The 20,628-nt window shown below is 59.0% G+C and overlaps 5 protein-coding genes across 5 annotated transcripts; 3 read left to right on the forward strand and 2 right to left on the reverse strand.

Annotated features, from left to right (window-relative positions):
• Nucleotides 1-282: 282 nt before the first annotated feature.
• On the forward strand, nucleotides 283-3,437 carry acoC (aconitase family protein; the record flags this gene model as incomplete). The annotated part of the gene is made up of 7 exons (XM_025645573.1): nucleotides 283-978; nucleotides 1,089-1,274; nucleotides 1,340-1,731; nucleotides 1,816-2,306; nucleotides 2,378-2,745; nucleotides 2,804-2,981; nucleotides 3,052-3,437. Exons 1-7 carry the CDS (start codon nucleotides 355-357, stop codon nucleotides 3,435-3,437), a joined length of 2,625 nt encoding a protein of 874 aa, XP_025504168.1. The 5' UTR covers nucleotides 283-354.
• A 308-nt stretch (nucleotides 3,438-3,745) lies between these two features.
• BO66DRAFT_471346 (uncharacterized protein) lies at nucleotides 3,746-4,162 on the reverse strand (the record flags this gene model as incomplete). The annotated part of the gene is made up of 2 exons (XM_025652849.1): nucleotides 3,746-3,856; nucleotides 3,926-4,162. 2 exons carry the CDS (start codon nucleotides 4,160-4,162, stop codon nucleotides 3,830-3,832), a joined length of 264 nt encoding a protein of 87 aa, XP_025504169.1. The 3' UTR covers nucleotides 3,746-3,829.
• Nucleotides 4,163-5,246: 1,084 nt separating this feature from the next.
• Nucleotides 5,247-6,642, forward strand: BO66DRAFT_391851 (RTA1 domain-containing protein). Its single transcript, XM_025647362.1, has 2 exons — nucleotides 5,247-6,222; nucleotides 6,285-6,642. The coding sequence occupies exons 1-2, from the start codon at nucleotides 5,544-5,546 to the stop codon at nucleotides 6,560-6,562; spliced, it is 957 nt and encodes a 318-aa protein (XP_025504170.1). The 5' UTR covers nucleotides 5,247-5,543; the 3' UTR covers nucleotides 6,563-6,642.
• An 89-nt stretch (nucleotides 6,643-6,731) lies between these two features.
• Nucleotides 6,732-8,506, reverse strand: BO66DRAFT_374043 (cytochrome P450; the record flags this gene model as incomplete). Its single annotated transcript, XM_025645574.1, has 3 exons — nucleotides 6,732-7,490; nucleotides 7,762-8,193; nucleotides 8,273-8,506. 3 exons carry the CDS (start codon nucleotides 8,504-8,506, stop codon nucleotides 6,732-6,734), a joined length of 1,425 nt encoding a protein of 474 aa, XP_025504171.1.
• A 4,387-nt stretch (nucleotides 8,507-12,893) lies between these two features.
• Nucleotides 12,894-19,676, forward strand: BO66DRAFT_451210 (acetyl-CoA synthetase-like protein; the record flags this gene model as incomplete). Its single annotated transcript, XM_025651857.1, has 1 exon — nucleotides 12,894-19,676. A coding segment is annotated over one exon (6,783 nt), but the record flags the coding sequence as incomplete, so codon positions are not given.
• Nucleotides 19,677-20,628: the final 952 nt, after the last annotated feature.

A 20,628-nucleotide genomic window follows, 5' to 3' on the forward strand; every position in this document is an offset into this window, starting at 1 on the left:
ATGCCTATCTCTGTACTTGCGGCAGATCTATCTATATATCCATCACAGAATTGAATGTATGCCGCTTGTTCGGGACCAGAAGCAAGAGTGGTCGTAGCCACCCTGCCACACACGCAGCATGTCCAAAATAGGGTTGAGTGAAACAATCACCATCACAATCATCTTAGCTTCTAAAACCTAATAGAAGACTGGAATAGAACCAACCAAAGAGAATCTGTGCCACGACATTCCTTGTAGATGTAAGCAAAGTGGGTAATTCCTCGACGCCAACCCCTCCTCCACCGCGCATATGAAAAGCCCAAGCCCCGCCCCGCAAAGCTACTAAGTTCCTCTCGATTCTCGCACAATCGCACAATGTCTACTCCAGGACTTAGGTTGAGCTTACAAGACCAAAGTCTCCCCGAAGAGGGACGGGCTTTCGTGCGTGCTGTGGTAAAGCTTCTGGCCGACACCCGTGGGATTCAACTGGAGGAATGCAGCATTCAAGAACGACAGCCCGGCTCAACTCTCTGGTACCTGACTTGCCAACCACCGACCATCCCTCTTGACTCCGATATTTTGATTATCTCCACTCCTGATGACTTTCTCACCCATCTCGCCGTCGAGCTCGACGCCCGCGGCCGTTCTGCAGACGCATCGACCCTACGATATGTCCTCGACCTGTGTCACACCGAGACTGAGCGCGGGGGGTTGGGATTCCCCGTTTTCCCAGGTGTCGACTGGTCGCTCAATCAGACACAGCGACAGGGGCTGCGGGGCCTCCTAGAGGCCTGGCTGGAATCGCTGAACTCCGCCGAAAGGGCCCGAGGTCTGCACTCTCCCCTGTCCGTCAGGGCCTCCTCCACGCGACCCATGACGCTGGCGGAAAAGATCCTGGCGCACCACGCCTTCTCGCTGCCGTCAGCTGAAGGCTTGAAAGGGGGTGATTTTATCCGTGTCACGGTCGACTGGATCATTGCCAGTGAGCTATCATGGGTGGTAGGTTTCTTCTTTATCCTCTCCTCTGCCCCGAGCCCTAGCCTCACAGGGTCAAGTGAAGATTGGCAGTTGGCAGAGCAGCTGATCCGGCCAAATCCACAATCCTCTAGGGCATGAAACACAGCATGACCAGCATCGGGGAAGAGCCAACGGTTTGGCGAAATGACCGGTTCTGGCTGGCGGGCGATCACACGGTGGATCCCCGGACGTACCATCAACCGCGGGTCCGGGAGTTGATCGATGGCATGCACGATGCGAAGACGAGGTTCAAGATGACGGAGAACCAAGGCTCAAATGTTTGCTGCCTGTCTGCTCTGCCCGAGAACTGTGGCGTGGCTGACAGCAACCCTCATGTGTCTAGTTTACGATCCTGCATACGGAATTTGTGCGCGAGCGAGCCGAGCCGGGGATGCTCGTCCTGGGCTCAGACTCACACACCTGTTCTGCAGGCGCCGTCAGTTCCCTCGCTATCGGACTCGGCGCGGCGGATGTGATGGCGGCGCTGGCCACCGGGGAGACGTGGATCAAGACCCCGGAGTCGATCCGCGTGGAGTTCGTGGGCGCACCGGCGTGGTATATCCGGGGCAAGGACGTGATCCTCTACATTCTGAAAACCCTCAAGCGCAACACCCATGCCGCGGATCGGATTGTGGAATTTGGAGGGCCGGGGGCGCGTCATCTGTCCTGCGACGCGCGGTTCGCGATCTGTAACATGTGCACCGTAAGGTCTTCTGGGTATCTAGCCCTGTGTGCGTGTACAGTGACTAACGCAACGAGAGGGGAATCATAGGAACTCGGTGCCATCACGGGCCTCTTCGTTCCGGACGAGGTCACCAGCCAATTCATCTCGGATCGGCCCCAGGCCCGCTACAGGACGCAGTCGCTATACTTCCAGCCGGACGCTGATGCCTCGTACGCCGCAACCTTCCGGATCAATCTGGAGGAGGTCGAATCTTTCATTGCCCTCTACCCGTCCCCGGACAACGTCGTGCCTGTGACGGAGAAGGTCGACATGCGCTTCGAGGGCTGTTTCATCGGCGCGTGCACCACCACCGAGGAAGACCTGATCCTGGGCGCCTTGGTCCTCGAAGCCGGCCTGCAGAAGGGACTGCCGCTGGCCCGCGGGAAACGGATGGTGGTCCCCGGCAGTCTACCGATCGTAAGCAACTTGCGTGCTCTGGGACTGTTGGACATCTACGCCCAGGCTGGGTTTACACTGCCCGCCGTGAGCTGCAGTCTGTGCCTGGGGATGGGGGCTGACCGCGCGGGGTCGGGCGAAAATTGGCTGTCGTCGCAGAACCGTAATTTCAAGAACCGAATGGGTCCAGGTGCGTCTTCATTCTTCGGGACAAGGACAAGGGAATAAGCTGATATTGTCTGAACTGACCTTGCTTTTCAGGTTCTACCGGCCATATTTGCTCCGCTGCTGTCGTTGCGGCCTCATCCTTCAGCATGCAGTTGACCGACCCTCGTCCTCTCCTGCGTCAGGTGTCAGTCGAGAGGTATCAGACCTTACTCGCCAGCTGTCGACGCATGAAGGCCGATCCGCGGGGAAAGTTGCGCGAGCGTCTCAAGGCCAGCGCAAACCCAGCCGTCTCACCCCCGATGCCCCCAGTGGTCGAGCCCTACTTGTCCGTTCGCAAGACTACTACTCCGTCGACAACGACGTCCATCCCAGGGCTGGAACAAGAGAAGCCGCACAGCGCACCAGCGCAAATTACACGCAGCGGGGTCTCGAGATTGGGGGACTTCGTAGACACTGACGCGGTAGGTTCGCGTTTGCGCGAGTGGACGAACAGGCTATGGCTAACGGAGCGTGGACCAGATCATCCCTGCAGCATTCATTCTGGAGAGTCCGACCGACGTCCTGCTCGGGAGTCATTGCTTGGAGCTGACTCACCCCGAGTTTCGCGACCAGGTTCGTGCTGGTCTGGATGTCGTCGTCGCCGGGAAAGCATTTGGCTGTGGTTCGTCGCGAGAAGAGGCGCCACGAGCGTTGAAAGGTACGTCTTGCGAGATCGATGGAGTAGAGGGAAACAGAAGGCACTGGTTCTAACGGATGTGATGTTGCAGGACTCGGGGTGAAATGTGTGATTGCACGATCGTTCTCCTTCATCTATGGACGCAACCAGCCCACCATCGGCCTCCTCGGCCTCACCATCACCGACGACGACTTCTACGCGGCAGCGCAGACCGGGGTGGCGATTGAGATTGACCTGCCCCGTCGACAGGTCACCGTGAGTGACCGATCGTACCCGTTTGTGTTGGACGAGATGGAACTGGCCTTGATCCAGCGGCAAGGGCTGGCGGCGGCGTACAAGATGTTTGGCAAGACTGTTTTCCAGTCGCTCTGCAACGACCATGGGTCGGGGACAGTGCCAGCTTCTGCGCTGGCCGAGATGCATCTTGGACGCCGTCAGGCTGAAAACAGAGGCAATCAGGAGGTGCTGGCATGGTGAAGTCGATCTCTCCTGTCTCTGTTCCTTAGCTCGGTATCTCAATCTATTATTTGCCATGTCAACAACAATGGAAGCCTTGAGCGAGGAACCATCCGTGTAGATTTGAGGTATCTGAAGCCAAAACCAATCCCTGGCTGCGTGCAAGATTTAATCAATGTCACTTTGCTCCGTACATATCTATAGACGCCAATAAAAACCCGACCCAACGAGAATGTGCGTTGTGAACCGACTCTGTCTCCACATCTTCAATTCCAATCCGTCATCGTAACTCAAGTAATCGTTTCATCTCATCTGAAGCAACTAGAGGACCTCGGTATAATTTGTGCTCGTGATGTTCGTAATCGTCCGGCGATATCGTGTGCAGCGTGATGAGAGGTATTCTCACTTCATTCCTACTGGCACGTATCGATCAGCATGATCTGCTCGGTGGGTGTCGCACAATGAGACCGCGGGGCTTGATACCTTGGAGAGTTCTAGACGTCCCTTACCCCCATCCCCCGATGGCCCTTCTCCATGCCCTGCAGAGCATGGAACATATCCTCCCGGTTCCGCAGTCGGACCTCTCGCATGTATGAGGCCTGCTCCGGCGTCATCCCCGGCAACCCAGGCCCGTCGAAGCTGTCGCCTCCGTACAGTCGAGCCAAGGCGTATCCTATGAAGACAAACACCACACATCCGCAGATAACGAGAAAGACAATCAACTCGTGTGACGGATTCCACCCCATTCTGAATTTCTCCTACACTCTGCCAGTGTGGTCGTGTTAGTGAAAGAGAGAGCTTTGGACCTGCCGAACGGATGTGGCGGGGGTTAGCCGGACACACGCTCCTTTGATATGATATATTCCCATGCCTATGGTATGGTTCTGCGTCCCATGGACAAATCTATTTTCATCGCGAGGACAGTCTTTCCCCATTGGTTGCCATCGGGTCTGCAAACCTGCTGATGCATATACGACTCCCGCGGCGATATGCATGTCAGGGCTTGGTTTTGCTGCGTGCGGGGCTGTGATTGGGGAGATTTTCTTCTCATCAGCAACCGTGACGTCATTAGCGAACCGGCCAATCAGATGCTGCAGATACCCCTGGCTCGTTTCTCGGCATTGTTTACTGAGTGGCAGGTAAGTGCTATTCATAGGCCCTGCATCCGGCCGGTCTCTCCCACATCTTTCTCGTAGCCGGGTGCATCGAGTCATGAAACATTGGCTGGTCTTTGGTTCCTATGTCTTGGGACGCAGTAGAGCCGCTTCGCTTGTCTTTGCAATCAGAGAATTTTATGACACGTGCAGAGAGAAGTGGGTCGGGTATCTCAAGCATCTAGACACTCTATCTACGATAAATTGGGATTTATTCACAATGACAGCGAGCATCTAGACAGGTGGAGAGGAGGAAGAAGGGGGGTAGGGGTAGGGGGAGAAGAAGAAGAGGTGGGGGCGATGGTCTCATCGACCAAATCCAAGACAAGGCTGACAGGTCCAAACTATGTAAACTACTCAATATTCTAGACCGAACGACGCGACGAGCCTAGACTAAGTCCGGAGTAGTGAGGCGAGAATTTTAGGCTGTCAATCAGTGTCACGCTCTGACTCCGTAGCGCGCGCCACGCGCCGCCGTTCCGACGCTCACTCCTCCACACTCTCCTCGGCACTGTTTTAGATCCGTTCTTGAGTTTCCAACGGTAGAGGCACAGTCCAATCTCGATCTACATAGCATATGTTTATTCCACTATGATTCGTCGTTGAGTGAATGCCGCGGTGGGCGGACGTGGGCTGGCGATCCGGCCAGTGGGTGGGTTGGTGGGTTGAAGTTAGGGCACGATTGCACATGGGGTGCCCCTGATGAACCTGGCGAGAGTCTCTCCTCTCCATCAGATAACCTACAACCATCTTTCTCTTGTTTTCTGGTCTTCTGTTTGTGTAGAACAGCTTTCCACTCTCTTCTTATTCCTTCACTATCCTTCAGTCAGTCGGTCATTATCTCTTTCCTCCCAAAGAAGCACTTTCATAGTACTAAACGCTTCAGCGTCATTCACTCGTTTCACGACCTCTCCTTTTCACGCCACTCGTTTTGCCCTAAGCCACGCCCGTTCTACAGTCCACAGTGAACACCATGTCGACCAACAGCACCACCACTGATACCAGCACCTTTGTGTGCACCCTCCAGACGTGCAGTCTCGACTATGCCATGATCCACTACATCCCCTCGCTGGCCGGGAACGCGCTCTTCCTGGCGCTCTTCTGCGTGGCAGCAGTGATTCATCTGTTTCTGGGGGTGTGGCACCGCACCACCAGCTACCTGGTGGCGGTGATGGGGGGGCTGCTACTGGAGATCATTGGCTATGCGGGGCGCATCAGCCTGCACGACGACCCTTTTTCCTTCAACGCCTTCCTGCAGTACCTGATCTGCCTCACCCTAGCGCCCGCCTTCATCTGCGCCGCAATCTACCTGTGCTTCGGCCGCGTGGTGATCGAGTACGACGCCCGGTGCTCGCGCCTCGCGCCCGCCACGTACTCGAAGGTCTTCATCGCCTGCGATCTCGTGTGTCTGATCCTGCAGTCTGCCGGGGGCGCCATCACCTCCACCGCCGGTACGGACAACACCAGTCTCAGAGACCTCGGCATCGACATCATGATCGCCGGGTTGGCGTGCCAGGTCGTCTCGTTGGTAGCCTTCATGGCGTTGGCCGGCGACTTCGCTCTCCGACTGCGCCGGCACCACGCCCAGGGGTCGGCCTCGCTGCTGCCCGTGGACTGGCACGCTGGGTGGAAATGGAGGGGGTTTCTGATCGGTTCGTTTGCTTGCCTTGCTCCTCTCCTATCCCTCTAAGCAGTGTATTAAACCTTCGACCAGGTCTGATCGTCGCAACCACAACCATCTTCATCCGCTCGTGTTTCCGCGTCGCCGAACTGAAGGGGGGATTCGGGAGCGCCCTTGCCAACGACCAGGTAGCGTTCATGATCCTCGAAGGTGTGATGATGATCCTGGCCTGCGGCGTCATGACGGCGTTTCACCCGGGACTGGTCCTTTCGCGTGAGCGCTGGAATGCCTCCGCGCAGCAGCAGCTGAAGTTGCATCAGGTCGAGAGTCGTTCCAGTCAGATAGAGATGATACAGCGCTCGGGTGTATAGTCCCTTCTCTTTTGTTTGTGGATCGTGCTAGGAAGGTTTGAAAATAATCGATTCCATGATGTCTCAAGACACCACCGCGTTAATAAATCTATGTCCTCTATCGTAGGATCCTCTCCCAATACCTCCCACGAACCTTCCACTCCGCATCTGAGCCACCAGCCATCAGCCATCAGTCCCGCCGACGCACACGCAGACAGAGCTGTGCACTCGGCCTCGCCGTGCCAACCTGCACCTCCTTCTCCGGCCCCTGATCGATCGGCTCCACCTCATAGTGCCGCACCAGATACGCCAGCATGAGCTTCATCGTCTGGGCCGCGAAGAACCGTCCCGGGCAAGCATGCCGCCCGTGCCCAAACACCAAGAAGGCATCGGTCGTCGTCGCGATCGACAGCGCTTTCTTGCGGTTCTCCTCCAAATCACTAAATCGAAAGGGATGGAAGGTCAATGGATCGGCGTAGTTGAGCGGGTCGCGGTGGATGGCATGCGCCGGCACACACACGCGCACGCCCCGCGGGAGATGCAGCAGCCCCTGGTCGAAGTCCAGTCCCGCGGCTGGCGCCACCATCCGCGGCACCGCGATGTACGAGAGGTCTGAGACGCGCATTGATTCCCGGATCGTCGAGTCCACGCGCACCAGTCGGTCCAGGCCGGCTTTGGTCCATTGGTCTGGATGTGGCTGAGGCGGTGGCTGGGACGATTGGTTCTCTTCGCGCCAGACGCGCTCGCATTCCTCGCGGAGCTGCGCCACGAAGGTCGCACAATCCGGGGCAGAGTACAGGTCGATCACCGTGTGGGTGATGGACATGGCCATGGTTTCGATGGCCACGAAGTTCAGCATCAGCAGGCGCTGCGTGATCAGCCGCGGGTCGATCTCGCGCGGGTCGTCGCGTTTCACGCACTCCTCGAGGAGCCATTGGAGTCCGTCAACCTGTAGAAGCCGTCAAATTTCCGGGGACTGTGCTTAGAACCAAAAGGCAGTAGAGACTCCTTGAGACTGGAGACATTGGAGGAGAGCCACGAACCGGTGCCTTCCAGGCGGGATCCTGCGCGAGGGTCTTCTGCAGCCGATCCTGCACTACCGGCATACATATGTCCACGCAGATCTGGAGGTTCTTGCGATTGGGATACGTGATGAGCGGAGCGAGGAGCGAACGCAGCCACCGCGGCAATAGGCGGATGATGATGCCTGCGCGCCCAACGCTCTCAGAATACTGGCGCGAGTGGTGCAGGAAGTCCTCATTGCGGCAGATGTCCGGGCCGGCGAAGACGCGGTTGGCCACGCGGGTGACGATCTGCGTGCACGTTTCGAATACCTTCACCTTGACCTCCGTGGACGCCGTGTGCCGCGTGCCCCAGTACTGCCGGAAGCTGCGGTCGACCTCATCTGCCATGATGGGCAGGACCAGCGGCAGCTGGCGCGTCAGCTGCCGGCGCACCAGGTCGAACTGCAGTGGCACCTGCACTGCGTGCCATCCCAGCGGGCCCTGGGTGTAGTAGTGCTGCAGTTGATCGGCATGGATGATCTCATGGTCCAGCTCTCGGTCCGATTTGGCCAGCAGCTCGCGCATGCTGCTCGGTGGCAGGACGACCCAGGGTGCTTCCGCAATGGTGGGCAGCACGAACGCCCGGCCCTGTTTGGAGTACTGTGCACGTCAGTGGGATGGGATGGAAGGTGTGAGAGAGAGGTCGAGCGAGGGGGAACCGACCAACCTTCTCATAGCCCTCCTCCAGCATCTGCCGGATGCCGCGGATAGTGCGCAGCGAGGCCCGGAATCTGGAAAACCACTCGACGCGAACGCCTACCCATGGCTGCGTCTTCCAGAACTGACGATGCTCGCGTGAGTCTGTCAGCACCAGTTGGTGGAAAAGGAGGACGATGGTTATGCCGATAGCTGCGTGCAGCAACAGTCTCGGTTCTCCGGCGAGGAGTAGTTCAGGCAGCATACTGTAGGAGCATGCACACGAAGCCTGTGTCAATTGACTTTTACGAGAATGCAATATGCTTTGCCGGTCGTCTCTGCGACGAACACTTTAAGGGTTCGAGAGAGTGTGGGGGGAAGAGGTCCCATACAGAGCATTATCAGCAGAGGCGATAAAAGGGCTGGCGACATCAAGGTAGTTCTTGCCAGAGCAATTGATGGCCCGACCACGGGTCTTTTTCTTGGAATTCCATGCACGAAGAGTTCTAGGCATTAGATAAATAAGCTACTGGTAGTGTATTGCACTGTTTCCTACAAGCAGACAAGGGTGAATCTACGCTGCGATTTGGATGTATATTCTGAACTTGACCACGGCTGCGGGTTCATGTAAACCATCCGAAATAAAACAAGGGGTCTGTCTTCTACGACATAGAAACTACCACGATGGTATATACCCAATTCGGTACTGACAAGTATTTACCAGGTACTTATTTGGTCTGGTTCTACGAGGCCTGTAGTGGCGGGTGGTAGTGATCGCGCCCGCCAAAGGCCATTCCGAGCGACTCATGGGCAAGGGAGCCAGGAAAAAGTGAAAGATGACAGACGAGATATAAGAAACGATAAATGAAAAAGGCAAAAACATAAGAGGACTGCATTTGTCACTGCTCGGATTTCTTTTACGCCGCTTATTGCGACCTGATAACGTGCAGCAGGGTGCATGACTCAGCCGTGGACGAGCAACGCAGGCTACATCCGAGAGCCGTCGCTGACTAAGGCAACCATCCACCCTCATTCCAGCCACAGCCAAGTGAAAAGAACCAGATAGTGAGGCTGAGATAGGCTGTGAATGCAGAGGGGTCGGACGAAAAGCCCAAAAGCAGCAAAACAGAAAAGAAGACAGGAAGAGTGGGGAAACCATGTTGCCCTCCACCATGTGGCGGCGTGACCAGATGGGCCCTAAGTCGAGGCTTCAAGCGTTCGGGTCCAGCTCCACCATAAGGCTGTTTCGCAGCAAGCACAGATCCTCTGAGCTATGGTACACTCTAGGTAATATAGGTAGATCAATGCCCTGCTCATGGATGATGGTGTCAACAATCTTTCCACGTTCAGTCGCGGGAAGGTCACCTCTCTTGTCGACTCCGTTTTCTCACGGGCAGCACATCTGACAAATCGAGCGCACGCACGAGTCATCAGCACCAGCATCAGAGGGATCTCTCCGTATGCTTCCTCATCTCCTCTATTCTCAAGCCGTTCTTCGACACCCAGTAAGTAATAGTAAGTAATTTCCTCACTCACCCACAAACATCATGACCCCAGAAAACCGTGCTCTCCAATCCCCGGAGAATGAGACGGAGACGAGAGTCCTCGTCGACGCCCCAAGGGCAACAGCCCACGAAGAGGAGTTCCAAAGCATCTGCGCCGAGGTACTCAGCATCGAGGTCGACAAGCTAGATGCGTCGCAATCGTTCATCGGACTGGGCGGGGACTCCATAGCCGCCATCAACCTGATTGCGCGCTGCGAGGAGCGAGGAATGGAGGTGCAGACGGGCGCAATAATCAATGCAACCAGCATTACCGAGCTCTTCTCGACCGTGAAAGTACGACCGTCACGAGAAAATGCACAACCCACGGCTCCGATGCCCACGAGGGCCTCGCGACTCGAGGAAGCCGAATCCGCACCCTTCAGCCTGTGGCAGGACTACACCCAGGCAAGTCCCGAAGAACAATCCCTACTTCTGGAGCGGGTGGCGACGCAATGCGGGATCGAAGTTGATATGATCGAAGATGTGTACGCCTGCACCCCATTGCAGGAAGGTCTGGTGGCCATCACGGCCCGTAAACCGGCGGCCTACGTCGACCGCCGCGCATTTACCCTGGCACCCACCATCGACCTCGAGCGGTTCCAAGCGGCCTGGGAGACCTTGATCGCCAGAACCGCCGTTCTACGCACCCGCATCTGTATGGGCCCGAGCGGCCGGTCGTTGCAGGTAGTGAGTCGCCAACACATCCCATGGCGACATGGCACCACCCTGAAAAGCTATCTGGCGGAGGATCGCAAAGAAGGAATGCAGCTCGGGCAGCCCTTGGCCCGGTGGGGTCTCATCCCCAGATCGGACGACACGAACGGCGAGGGGGCGGTTTTTGTGTGGACTGCGCACCACAGTGTCTACGATGGATGGAGTGCAACCCTGCTCTACCGCCGTCTCGCCGCCATCTACTTCCACAACCAGCTGCCCCTCTCAATTCCTTACACGCGCTTCGTGCGCTACGTAGAAGGTAAAGATCCGGTCCTCGCCGCCAACTATTGGCACGACCAACTGCAGGGGGAGAATTCGATGGCGCACTGGCCGGCGCTGCCTGCCCCCAACTATCAGCCCAGTCCCCGGACCCAGTTCAGGGGTGAGATCTCGATGCGCGACGGGGCCGAGCAGGGCGTGGTCATGATGTCGCATATCCTGCGCGCCGCGTGGGCGCTCGTTCTGGCCCAGTACACTGGCCAGAACGACATCATCTTCGCGGCCACCCTGTCGGGGCGCAATGCCCCTGTCTCGCAGGTCGCCGAGATCGCCGCCCCCCTGATCACCACCGTCCCCGTGCGCATCCGCATTGATCGCACGCAGACTGTAGGGGGATTTCTGCAGGCCGTGCAGCGTCACGCGACGGAGATGATCGAGTATGAGCATACCGGACTGCAGAAGATAAAGACCATGCTACCAGAATTGAGCGGGGCCTTGGACCTCCAGAACTTGCTGGTCATTCAGCCCGCCTCCGAACGCGACGTCTACCAGGCCTTTCCGGGACTGAGCCCGGTGTCGCTGCCCCTGGAGGACTTCGACAGCTACGCCGTCAACGTGGAGTGCACTTTGGGGCGCCAGGCCGTAGCGGTGGAGGTCATGTACGATGACAAGGTGATCGCCCCCGCGGACCTGGCCAAAGTCATGGACCAGTTCTCCTTCTTGGTGCAGGAGCTCAGCCGTCCGTCAGCTCGGGATCGGCTCTTGCAGGACGCCGTCAGAATCTCTCCATCCGACCAGCAGCAGCTCCTAGAATGGAACACTACCGTGCCCGCATCGGTGGACCGGTGTATTCAAGATCTGGTCGCAGAACAGGTGCGGTTGCGGCCGACGGCGCTCGCGGTCGACGCATGGGATGGCCAGTGGCAGTACGCCGATTTAGCAAGCCAGAGTATTGCGCTAGCCCATTACCTGGTCGGGCTGGGTGTCGGCCCCGAACAGCCAGTGGGACTGTGTATGAACAAGTCCAAGTGGGCGGTGGTGGCCATGTTGGCCATTCTCCAGGCTGGCGCTGCAGTCCTGCCCTTATCGGTGCGTAGCCCACTGGCTCGCTTGCAGGGTATTGTTCAGGACGCTGGCCCGCGCGTGATTCTGGTCGACCAGAGCCAGGAAGACCGGCTGGATAACGACGGCTTGAACACGCTTGTTGTTGATGCCACGCTGATAGCGAGCCTGAGCCCCAATACAGAACCGCCACACACCGGCGTCACGCCACAGAATACAGCATGGGTGGTATATACCTCAGGGAGTACAGGTACCCCAAAGGGTGTGGTGCTGGAGCACCGATCGCTGTGTACCAGCCTCATAGCCCATGCAGCTGCTGTGGGGATTGATCAATATACACGGACACTGCAATTCGCGGCCTACACCTTTGATGTCAGCCTGTGCGACATCTTCAGCACCCTGCAGGCCGGGGGATGTGTTTGCGTGCCGTCTGAGGAGGAGCGCATGAACGCATTGGCCGCGACAGCTGCGCGTATGGAGGTCACCTACGTGGAATTAACATCCACGGTGGCCGCCACCCTCTCCCCGGCGACGGTGCCCTCCCTGACCACGTTAGCCCTAAGTGGAGAGCCGTTAAAGCCCGCGATCTTGTCGACCTGGGCCCGACGAGCGAGCGTGTTCAACTCCTATGGCCCGTCGGAATGCTCCATCGTGGTTTCAAATAGCCAACGCTTGTTCCACATCGACCAGGCTCGAAACATTGGCCGGCCCATGGCGTCCAACTTTTGGGTGGTGCAGGCGACCGATCACCAGACTCTGTGTCCCATCGGCGCCCCGGGCGAGCTGCTGATCGAAGGGCCCCTACTGGCCCGTGGCTATCTTCACGACGAGGCGAAGACCACGGCCAGCTTCGTCGTCGACCCGCAGTTTATAACACAGCTGGGTCTCCCGAAAACCGGACGTCGTATGTACCGGACCGGTGATCTGGTAAGTCAAAATCCGGACGGATCGCTGCTCTATCTTGGCCGCTGCAATAGCCAGCAGGTCAAGATCCGCGGTCAACGCGTGGATGTGGGCGATATCGAGTACAATATTGCGCAGCATCTTCCGGGGTTGAACACCGTTGCGGTGGAGCTGGTGGAACGCGGCACTCAGATCTACCTGGTGGCAGCAATGGATTTCGCTGCCAACACCTCATACGGGAGCGACAAGCTGCGCTCCATTGCAGAAGACCTGCGGAAGAAGCTCCTCCAGTCCCTCCCAACGTACATGGTGCCCACGCTGTATATCCCGGTGGAGGCGATGCCCACCAATGCGTCGGGGAAGCTCGACCGGCAGGCTCTACGTACATACCTGAACAGCCTCTCGACCTCGGACCTGCAACAATACATGCCAAATGCAGGGCCCAAAGCGGTGCCCTCGACGGAGATGGAGCAACGGGTGCGGGACTGGTGGGCCAAGACGCTGGCCCTCGCACCAGACACCATCGGCCGCGAGGATGACTTCTTCCAGATTGGCGGTGACTCTGTCGCCGCGATGCGCATGGTGGCAATCCCCGACGCGCGTCAACACCATCTGACTGTCGCGGAGATCTTCCAACATCCGATTTTGTCGGATCTCGCTCGCAGTGTGAAAGGACGGGCCATGGCGAACATGGAGAAGCAGACCGAAGAGGCCGATCCAGAACCCTTTGCCCTGTGGCAAGTGCCTGAAGACGCCCAATTCCCAAGCCGCACTCTTCAACAACGGCTCGCACGCATTGCTCAACAGTGTGGTGTCACGGTGGAGGAGATTGAGGACATCTACCCCTGTACCTCGATCCAGGAGGGTCTTATCGCAGTCACTGCCCACCAGCCCACGGCCTACGTGAGTCGACAGGTGTACCGACTGGGCAGCTCGATCGACGTGGATCGCCTCCAGGCAGCCTGGCACACGTTGGCTGCCGTAACCCCCATCCTGCGCACGCGTATCGTGGTGGACCTGGAGGAGGACAGTCAGGGCGGTTCGTTGCAGGTGGTGGTCCGATGCCCTCTGGTCTGGCACCATAGCACCGATCTCGATCAGTACGTGGCTGCAGATGAGGCGCAGGGCATCCAACTCGGCCAGCCCCTGGTGCGTTTTGCGCTGGTTCAGCATCCCACCGAGCGCTTCCTGGTCTGGACGGCGCATCACAGCGTCTACGACGGCTGGAGCGCCGCCCTGCTGTACCGACACCTGATCGATATCTACCTTCATGACCGCATCCCTCCCACGGTCCCCTACACCCGGTTCATTTGGCATCTGCTGCGCCGAGACTCTGCCTCCGACGCCCAATACTGGTCGACGAAACTGCAGGGGGACCTGGTTGTCAATTGGCCCCCCTTGCCTCGGGCAGACTATCAGCCCCGGCCCATGCACCGCGACGTCTACACGATGCGCCTGCCGCGCTCGACGGTCCACCAACACCCCGCCTCGCTACTGCCCACCATCATCCGGGCCGCATGGGCGATGGTTATGGCCAAACAGGCGGGCCAAGGCCACCGCGTGGTCTTCGGGATGACGCTCGCCGGCCGCAATCTTCCAGTGTGGCAGGTGGCCGAACTGGCAGCGCCGACAATCACCACCGTGCCGGTCCGTGTCGATGTCGACCCGGACCAGTCAGTGCGGGACTTCCTGCGCACGGTGCAGCAGCAGGCGACGGAGATGATCGAGTTCGAGCACGCCGGCTTGCACGGAATTGGGAAGCTGGCGCCCGAGCTCCGCCCCGTGCTCGAGGTGCGCAATCTGCTGGCCATCCAGGCTGACTGGGGCGACGAGGGAACCAACTTGCCCGGTCTGGAGGCGCTTCCTGTGAATTTACAGGGGTTCGACATCTACGGCTTGACCGTGCAGTGCTCGCTTGGGGACGACACCATCACCGTGGAAACACGCTACGATGAGAATGTTATTCCAGGTCCTCACGTCCGGCGACTCGTGCGCGGCTTGGAACATGTGGTGCAGCAGCTCTACAGCACCCGCTCCGGCCGCGAGCGACTCGGCGATATCTCTCTTGTTAGTCCCGAGGATAGGGCTGCCATCCTGCAGTGGAATCGCTCCGCACCTCCGCGCATTGAGCGGTGCATCCATCACCTCGTGGCAGAGAAAGTCGCCCAACACCCCGATGCCACCGCCATCTGTGCCTGGGACGGCAATCTAACGTACCAGGAACTGGCGACCCACGCGAACCAGCTGGCCTGTTATCTCCAGACTTTGCAAGTTGGCGCAGAGACCATGGTTGGGCTGTGCATGGATAAGTCTAGATGGGCGGGCGTAGCCATGCTCGCGGTGCTTCAAGCTGGCGGAGTAGTTGTCCCGCTGGGTGTGGCCCATCCCCCGGCTCGTTTAGCTGGTATCCTGGAGGACACCAAGGCGCAGATCATCCTAGTCGATGCGGAGCAACGGGATCGACTCGCTAGTTCCGATCTCTCCGAGAATGTACAGCTCGTGGTGGTTGATGCTACTCTGCTACGCACCCTGCCTGTGCGGGAGGAGATCCCTGCGACGGTCAACCCAGAGAACGCGGCCTGGGTCATCTATACCTCAGGCAGTACAGGGAAGCCCAAGGGAGTGGTCTTGCAACATCGCGCTCTTTGCAGTAGCATCCAGGCCCACGGGTCACGGTTTGGTATGGGATCGCACACGCGAATGCTCCAGTTCGCCGCTCATACCTTCGATGCCTGTATCCAAGATTACTTCACCACCCTTGCCTGGGGCGGCGTGGTCTGTGTACCCAGCGAGGCAGATCGTATGAGCAACCTGACCCAGGCAATGCACACGATGGGGGTGACGTTCGCAACCCTGACCTCGACGGTGGCCCGCCTGATTCATCCCCCGGATGTACCATCAATGCAGCAACTGGCCCTGGTTGGCGAACCGGTCAAACCAGACGTGGTTGCACAGTGGCTGCCCTATGTCACCGTTCTGAACGCGTACGGACCGTCGGAATGCTCGATCCACTCGACGTGCAGTGCACCCTTGACCGATCCCAAGCAGGCCGCCATCATCGGCACCGGCATGGGCACGCGGCTGTGGGTCGTCGACGTCGCCGACTATCACCAATTGTGCCCTATTGGAGCGCCCGGCGAGCTCCTGATTGAAGGGCCGTTGCTGGCACGGGAGTATCTGAACGATGAGGTCAAGACTCGAGCGGCGTTCGTCGTCGAGCCGGCCTTTCTGCAGGAGCTCGCGCTCCACGACAATCCAGCAGCCTACCCTTCTCACCAACGGCGACGTATGTATCGGACGGGGGACCTGGTGCGTCAGAACGAGGATGGGTCAATCACCCATCTCGGCCGGCGCGACACGCAGATCAAGATCCGCGGCCAGCGGGTCGAGGTGGGCGAAATCGAGTATCAGATCACCCAGCAGCTGGTCGGTGCACGATCCGTAGCAGTAGAGCTAGTGCAGGACCCAGGCGCTGAACAGGTCAGTCTGACCGCGGTGGTGGATTTCCAAGAAGGCGTGGCCTATCGTGAGGGAGCCCTCCTGGCGCATGGGTTACTGCAGCCCACACCGGCCCTTAACACGGCCCTCCGACAGCTGCGCGGCACGCTGTTCCAGCTGCTGCCTACCTACATGGTGCCGGCGGTATTCCTCCCCATTCTCGAGATGCCGTTGAACGCCTCGGGGAAGTTGGACCGCCGCGCCATCAGAGATCTAGTGACAGCCATCTCTCCGGCGGACCGCCAGCCCTATCTGTCGATGAGCAATGAAGTTGGTGACGAGCCTATCACGCCGCTTCAACGCCAGCTGCAGGAGCTCTGGGCCAGTGCCTTGCGCGTATCTGTCTCTCAAATCAATATCCACGACAACTTCTTCCAGATTGGCGGCGACTCGGTGGTCGCGATGCGCATGGTGGCGAGCGCAACAGGCCGCGCACTCCAAGTCACCGTGGCGGATCTCTTCCAGCAGCCTCGACTAGTGGATCTGGCAGAACGCTTGAGCAGCCGAGTGCAGACTCAGAGGCCAGAGGCTCGGGAGGATGCGGATCCTGAGCGGTTCTCTTTGTGGTTGGGTGACGACAGCCCCGATGAGGCGCAGGTGCAGGATCAGTTGCAGGAGATCGCGAAGCAATGCGGGACGGCCGTGGCGAAGATCCAGGACGTCTATCCGTGCACGCCCTTGCAACAAGGCCTTATGGCGATTACGGGTCGACAGTCCTCGGCCTATGTCAACCGCCAGACCTTTACGCTGGACCCGGGTCTGGATCTCGACCGCTTCCAGGACGCCTGGCGGACTCTGGTGGCTGTGACGCCCATCCTCCGCACGCGCATTGTCGTTGGCAGCGAGTCTGCCACGGCCCTGCATCAGGTCGTCCTCGACGATGAGATAGTCTGGCACCACGGTAGCGATCTGGAGGAGTATCTGCGCGCCGATCAGCAGCAGGAAATGGGACTGGGAACACCGCTGGCACGATACGGGTTGGTTCAAGACCAGGAGTCTGGCCAACGGTTCTTTGTGTGGACAGCCCACCACAGCTTGTATGATGGGTGGAGCACCCTTCTGCTGTATCGTCATCTTGCAACTATATTTGAGTCGGGTGAAGTGCCCTCCTCGGTGCCGTTCACTCGGTTTCTCCGGTTTCTCCGCGACCAGGAGGCCAAGGAGCAGATTGATGATGTTAGTAGGGCAAAGGACCGCGCCGCGTACTGGACGGATCAGCTCCAAGGGGACGTGATGAGCAATTGGCCTCCTCTCCCTCATGTCGACTATCGGCCCCGTCCAGGCTTGGAACGGACACGCCAGGTCTCACTTCCTGCACACGGGTCCGGCGGCGACACGGTGACGGCATCCAACGTAGTGCGGGCTGCCTGGGCGCTGCTGATGGCCCAGTACTCAGGCCACGATGATTTCGTCTTCGCCGCCACAGTATCAGGTCGGAACGCACCGGTGCAGGGGATTGAGAGCATCGTGGCGCCCACGATTACCACCGTCCCCGTGCGCATGCACGTTGACTGGACGCAAGACGTGACCTCGTTTCTGGACGCGGTGCAACAGCAGGCCGCACAAATGATCGACCACGAGCACACGGGGCTCCAGACAATCAAGACCCTCATCCCGCCAGAGTCCGCCCCTGCACTCGATCTGCGAAATGTGCTGGTGGTGCAGACTGCCGATGAGGCCGATGCACTGCACCAATTCCCCGGCGTCCGGCCACTGACGACCAGCGAGGCGGGCATCGAGTTCGACAGCCATGCCCTAACTGTCGACTGCACTTTGAGTCCCACCGACCTACGCGTCGCCATCCGGTACGATGAAAACATCGTGCCCACACACCAGGTGGACCGCATCCTCGCGCATCTCATCCACCTCGTCCAGCAGTTATACACGCCCGCATGCGTCAAGTCGCGCCGCCTGGGCGACCTAGATCTCATCAGTCCCGCGGACCAGCAGCTGATCTTCGAGCACAATGCACAAGTCGACATCTCGCGTGTCGATGAGACCATTCACGAGCTAGTCCGCAAGCAGGTGGTTGCTCGTCCTGAAGCCCCTGCTGTGTGTGCGTGGGATGGGGACCTGACGTATCAAGAATTGTTCGACGAGGCGATTCACCTTGCGCACTTCCTGGTCGACATTGGTGTCGGCCCCGAGACGAAGGTGAGCCTGTGCATGAATAAGTCGAAGTGGGCAATCGTGGCAATGTTTGGCATATTATTCGCGGGGGGTGTGATCGTGCCTCTCGGGGTGACGCATCCTCTCTCGCGTATCGAGGTGATAGTCAACGACACCGAGGCCGACGTGATCCTGGTGGACGCCGAGCAGCGTGCACGACTCAGCCCCTTGGCCCTCTCTGTCCGCCTGGTCGTCGTCGACGCCGGTCTTCGCACGACCCTGGTGCCGCATACCAGCGCCCCCACCACCAGCGTGTCGCCCGATAACGCCGCCTGGATCATCTACACGTCAGGCAGTACAGGGACACCGAAAGGCGTGGTCTTGGAGCACGGCGGGCTGTGTACAAGCATGCAGACACAGGCCCGAAAGATGAAGATCACCAGCGAGACCCGCACTCTGCAGTTCTCCCCTTTCACCTTCGACGTCAGTATCTCGGATGTCTCGGCCACACTCATCTACGGAGGCTGCGTGTGTATCCCGTCCGAGAGTGACCGGGTCAATGCCCTCGCAACCACTATTCGCAGCATGCAGGTCAATTTCGCCAGTCTTACGCCTACAGTGGCCCGATTGCTGTCTCCCGCTGATGCCCCGTCGCTGCGGACACTGGCCTTGACCGGCGAAGCCCTAACACCCGAAGTCATCGCCCTCTGGAGTCAGCCCGGGGTCGCGATCTACAATACCTACGGCCCGTCCGAGGGGTCAGTCTGCACCGCAAATGGACCGCTGTCACGCCCCGAGGAGGCGCTCACGATCGGCACCCCCATGGCCACGCGTCACTGGGTGGTCCATCCGCACAGTCATGACAAGCTGTGTCCCATCGGTGCGCCGGGAGAACTGCTGATTGAGGGCCCGTTAATGGCCCGGGAGTATCTGAACAACCCCGAGAAGACGGCTGCAGCCTTTTTGGCCCCGCCGGCCTTCCTGTCCTCGCCTTCGGGCTGTCGCATCTATCGCACCGGGGATCTTGTCTGCCAGCACGCGGATGGATCCTTCACCTACCTCGGACGACGGGACACGCAGGTCAAGATCCGGGGCCAACGCGTGGAAATCGGCGAGATCGAGCACCAGATCACGCAGCAATTGCCCGACGCGGAGACCGCCGTGGTGCATCTGCTCGAGCACGACGCCAAGATGACCCTGGTGGCCGCCATCGAGTTCCGCAAAGAAGGCGAGCAGACCAAGGATGCAGTCCTGGCGACCCTGCCTCCCACGCCAGCCCTGCGGTCTGCCTTCAAGGCCCTGCGCCAGGGGCTGCTAGATGTCCTCCCGACATATATGGTGCCTGCGATGTATGTGCCGGTCACGGCGATCCCGCTTAACCTTTCGGGGAAGCTGGATCGTCGAGCTGTGCAGGTCTTCCTCAACGCAGTCTCGTCCGTCAGTCTAGGGCAATACACCGCAGAGGACAGTGAGTGGGGGGATGGGGCAGAGCTCCGTAAGGTAGCGCCCTCGACCCCCATGGAGACTGCCGTGCAGCAGCTATGGGCGCAGGCGCTCCGGATGCCCATTGCCGAGGTCGGTGCCCACGATAACTTCTTCCAGCTTGGGGGTGATTCGGTCACGGCCATGCGGATGGTGGCCACGGCCACCCGGACGCACAAGGGGTGGAGGTTAGTCGTGGCGGACGTCTTCCAGCACCCGCGGCTGTCGGACCTCGCGCGCGTTATTGAGGAGCGACTCAGTGAGAAAGAGGAGACAAGTGGTACAGTGGAGGTGCAAGACCCGGCGCCATTCACCATCTGGGAACAGGCTGTCAATGCCAATCCCGAGACGCGCGCGGGGCGCCTAGCCCTTATCGCCGAGCAATGTGGCGTGGCCGTGGACCAGGTCGAAGACGTCTATCCATGTACAGCGTTGCAAGAGGGCCTTCTGGCCAGCACTGCCCGTCAATCGTCGGCGTATGTCAGCCGGCAAATGTACGCGCTGTCTGCCGAGATCGATCTTCCTCGGTTCCAGGCAGCCTGGCAGACCCTGGCCGCACATACCCCTATTCTGCGAACCCGCGCAGTTATCGACAGTGAGGGCGCCTGGCAGGTCGTGGTCCGCGATACGATCGTCTGGCACAAGCACTCCAGCCTGGATGAGTATCTTCAGCAGGACGAGGCGGTTGGTATTCACCTTGGAGCTCCTCTGGCGCGGTATGGTCTTGTTAATTCACCGTCCGGTGACACGGTGTTTCTCTGGACGGCCCATCACAGTATCTACGATGGCTTTACTGTGCGTCTCCTGTGCCAGGAGCTGATACACATTTACAACGCCGAGGACTACATCCCGCGTT

This window comes from Aspergillus aculeatinus, assembly GCF_003184765.1.
Source record: "Aspergillus aculeatinus CBS 121060 unplaced genomic scaffold BO66scaffold_23, whole genome shotgun sequence".
Taxonomy (NCBI): Eukaryota; Fungi; Ascomycota; class Eurotiomycetes; order Eurotiales; family Aspergillaceae; genus Aspergillus; species Aspergillus aculeatinus.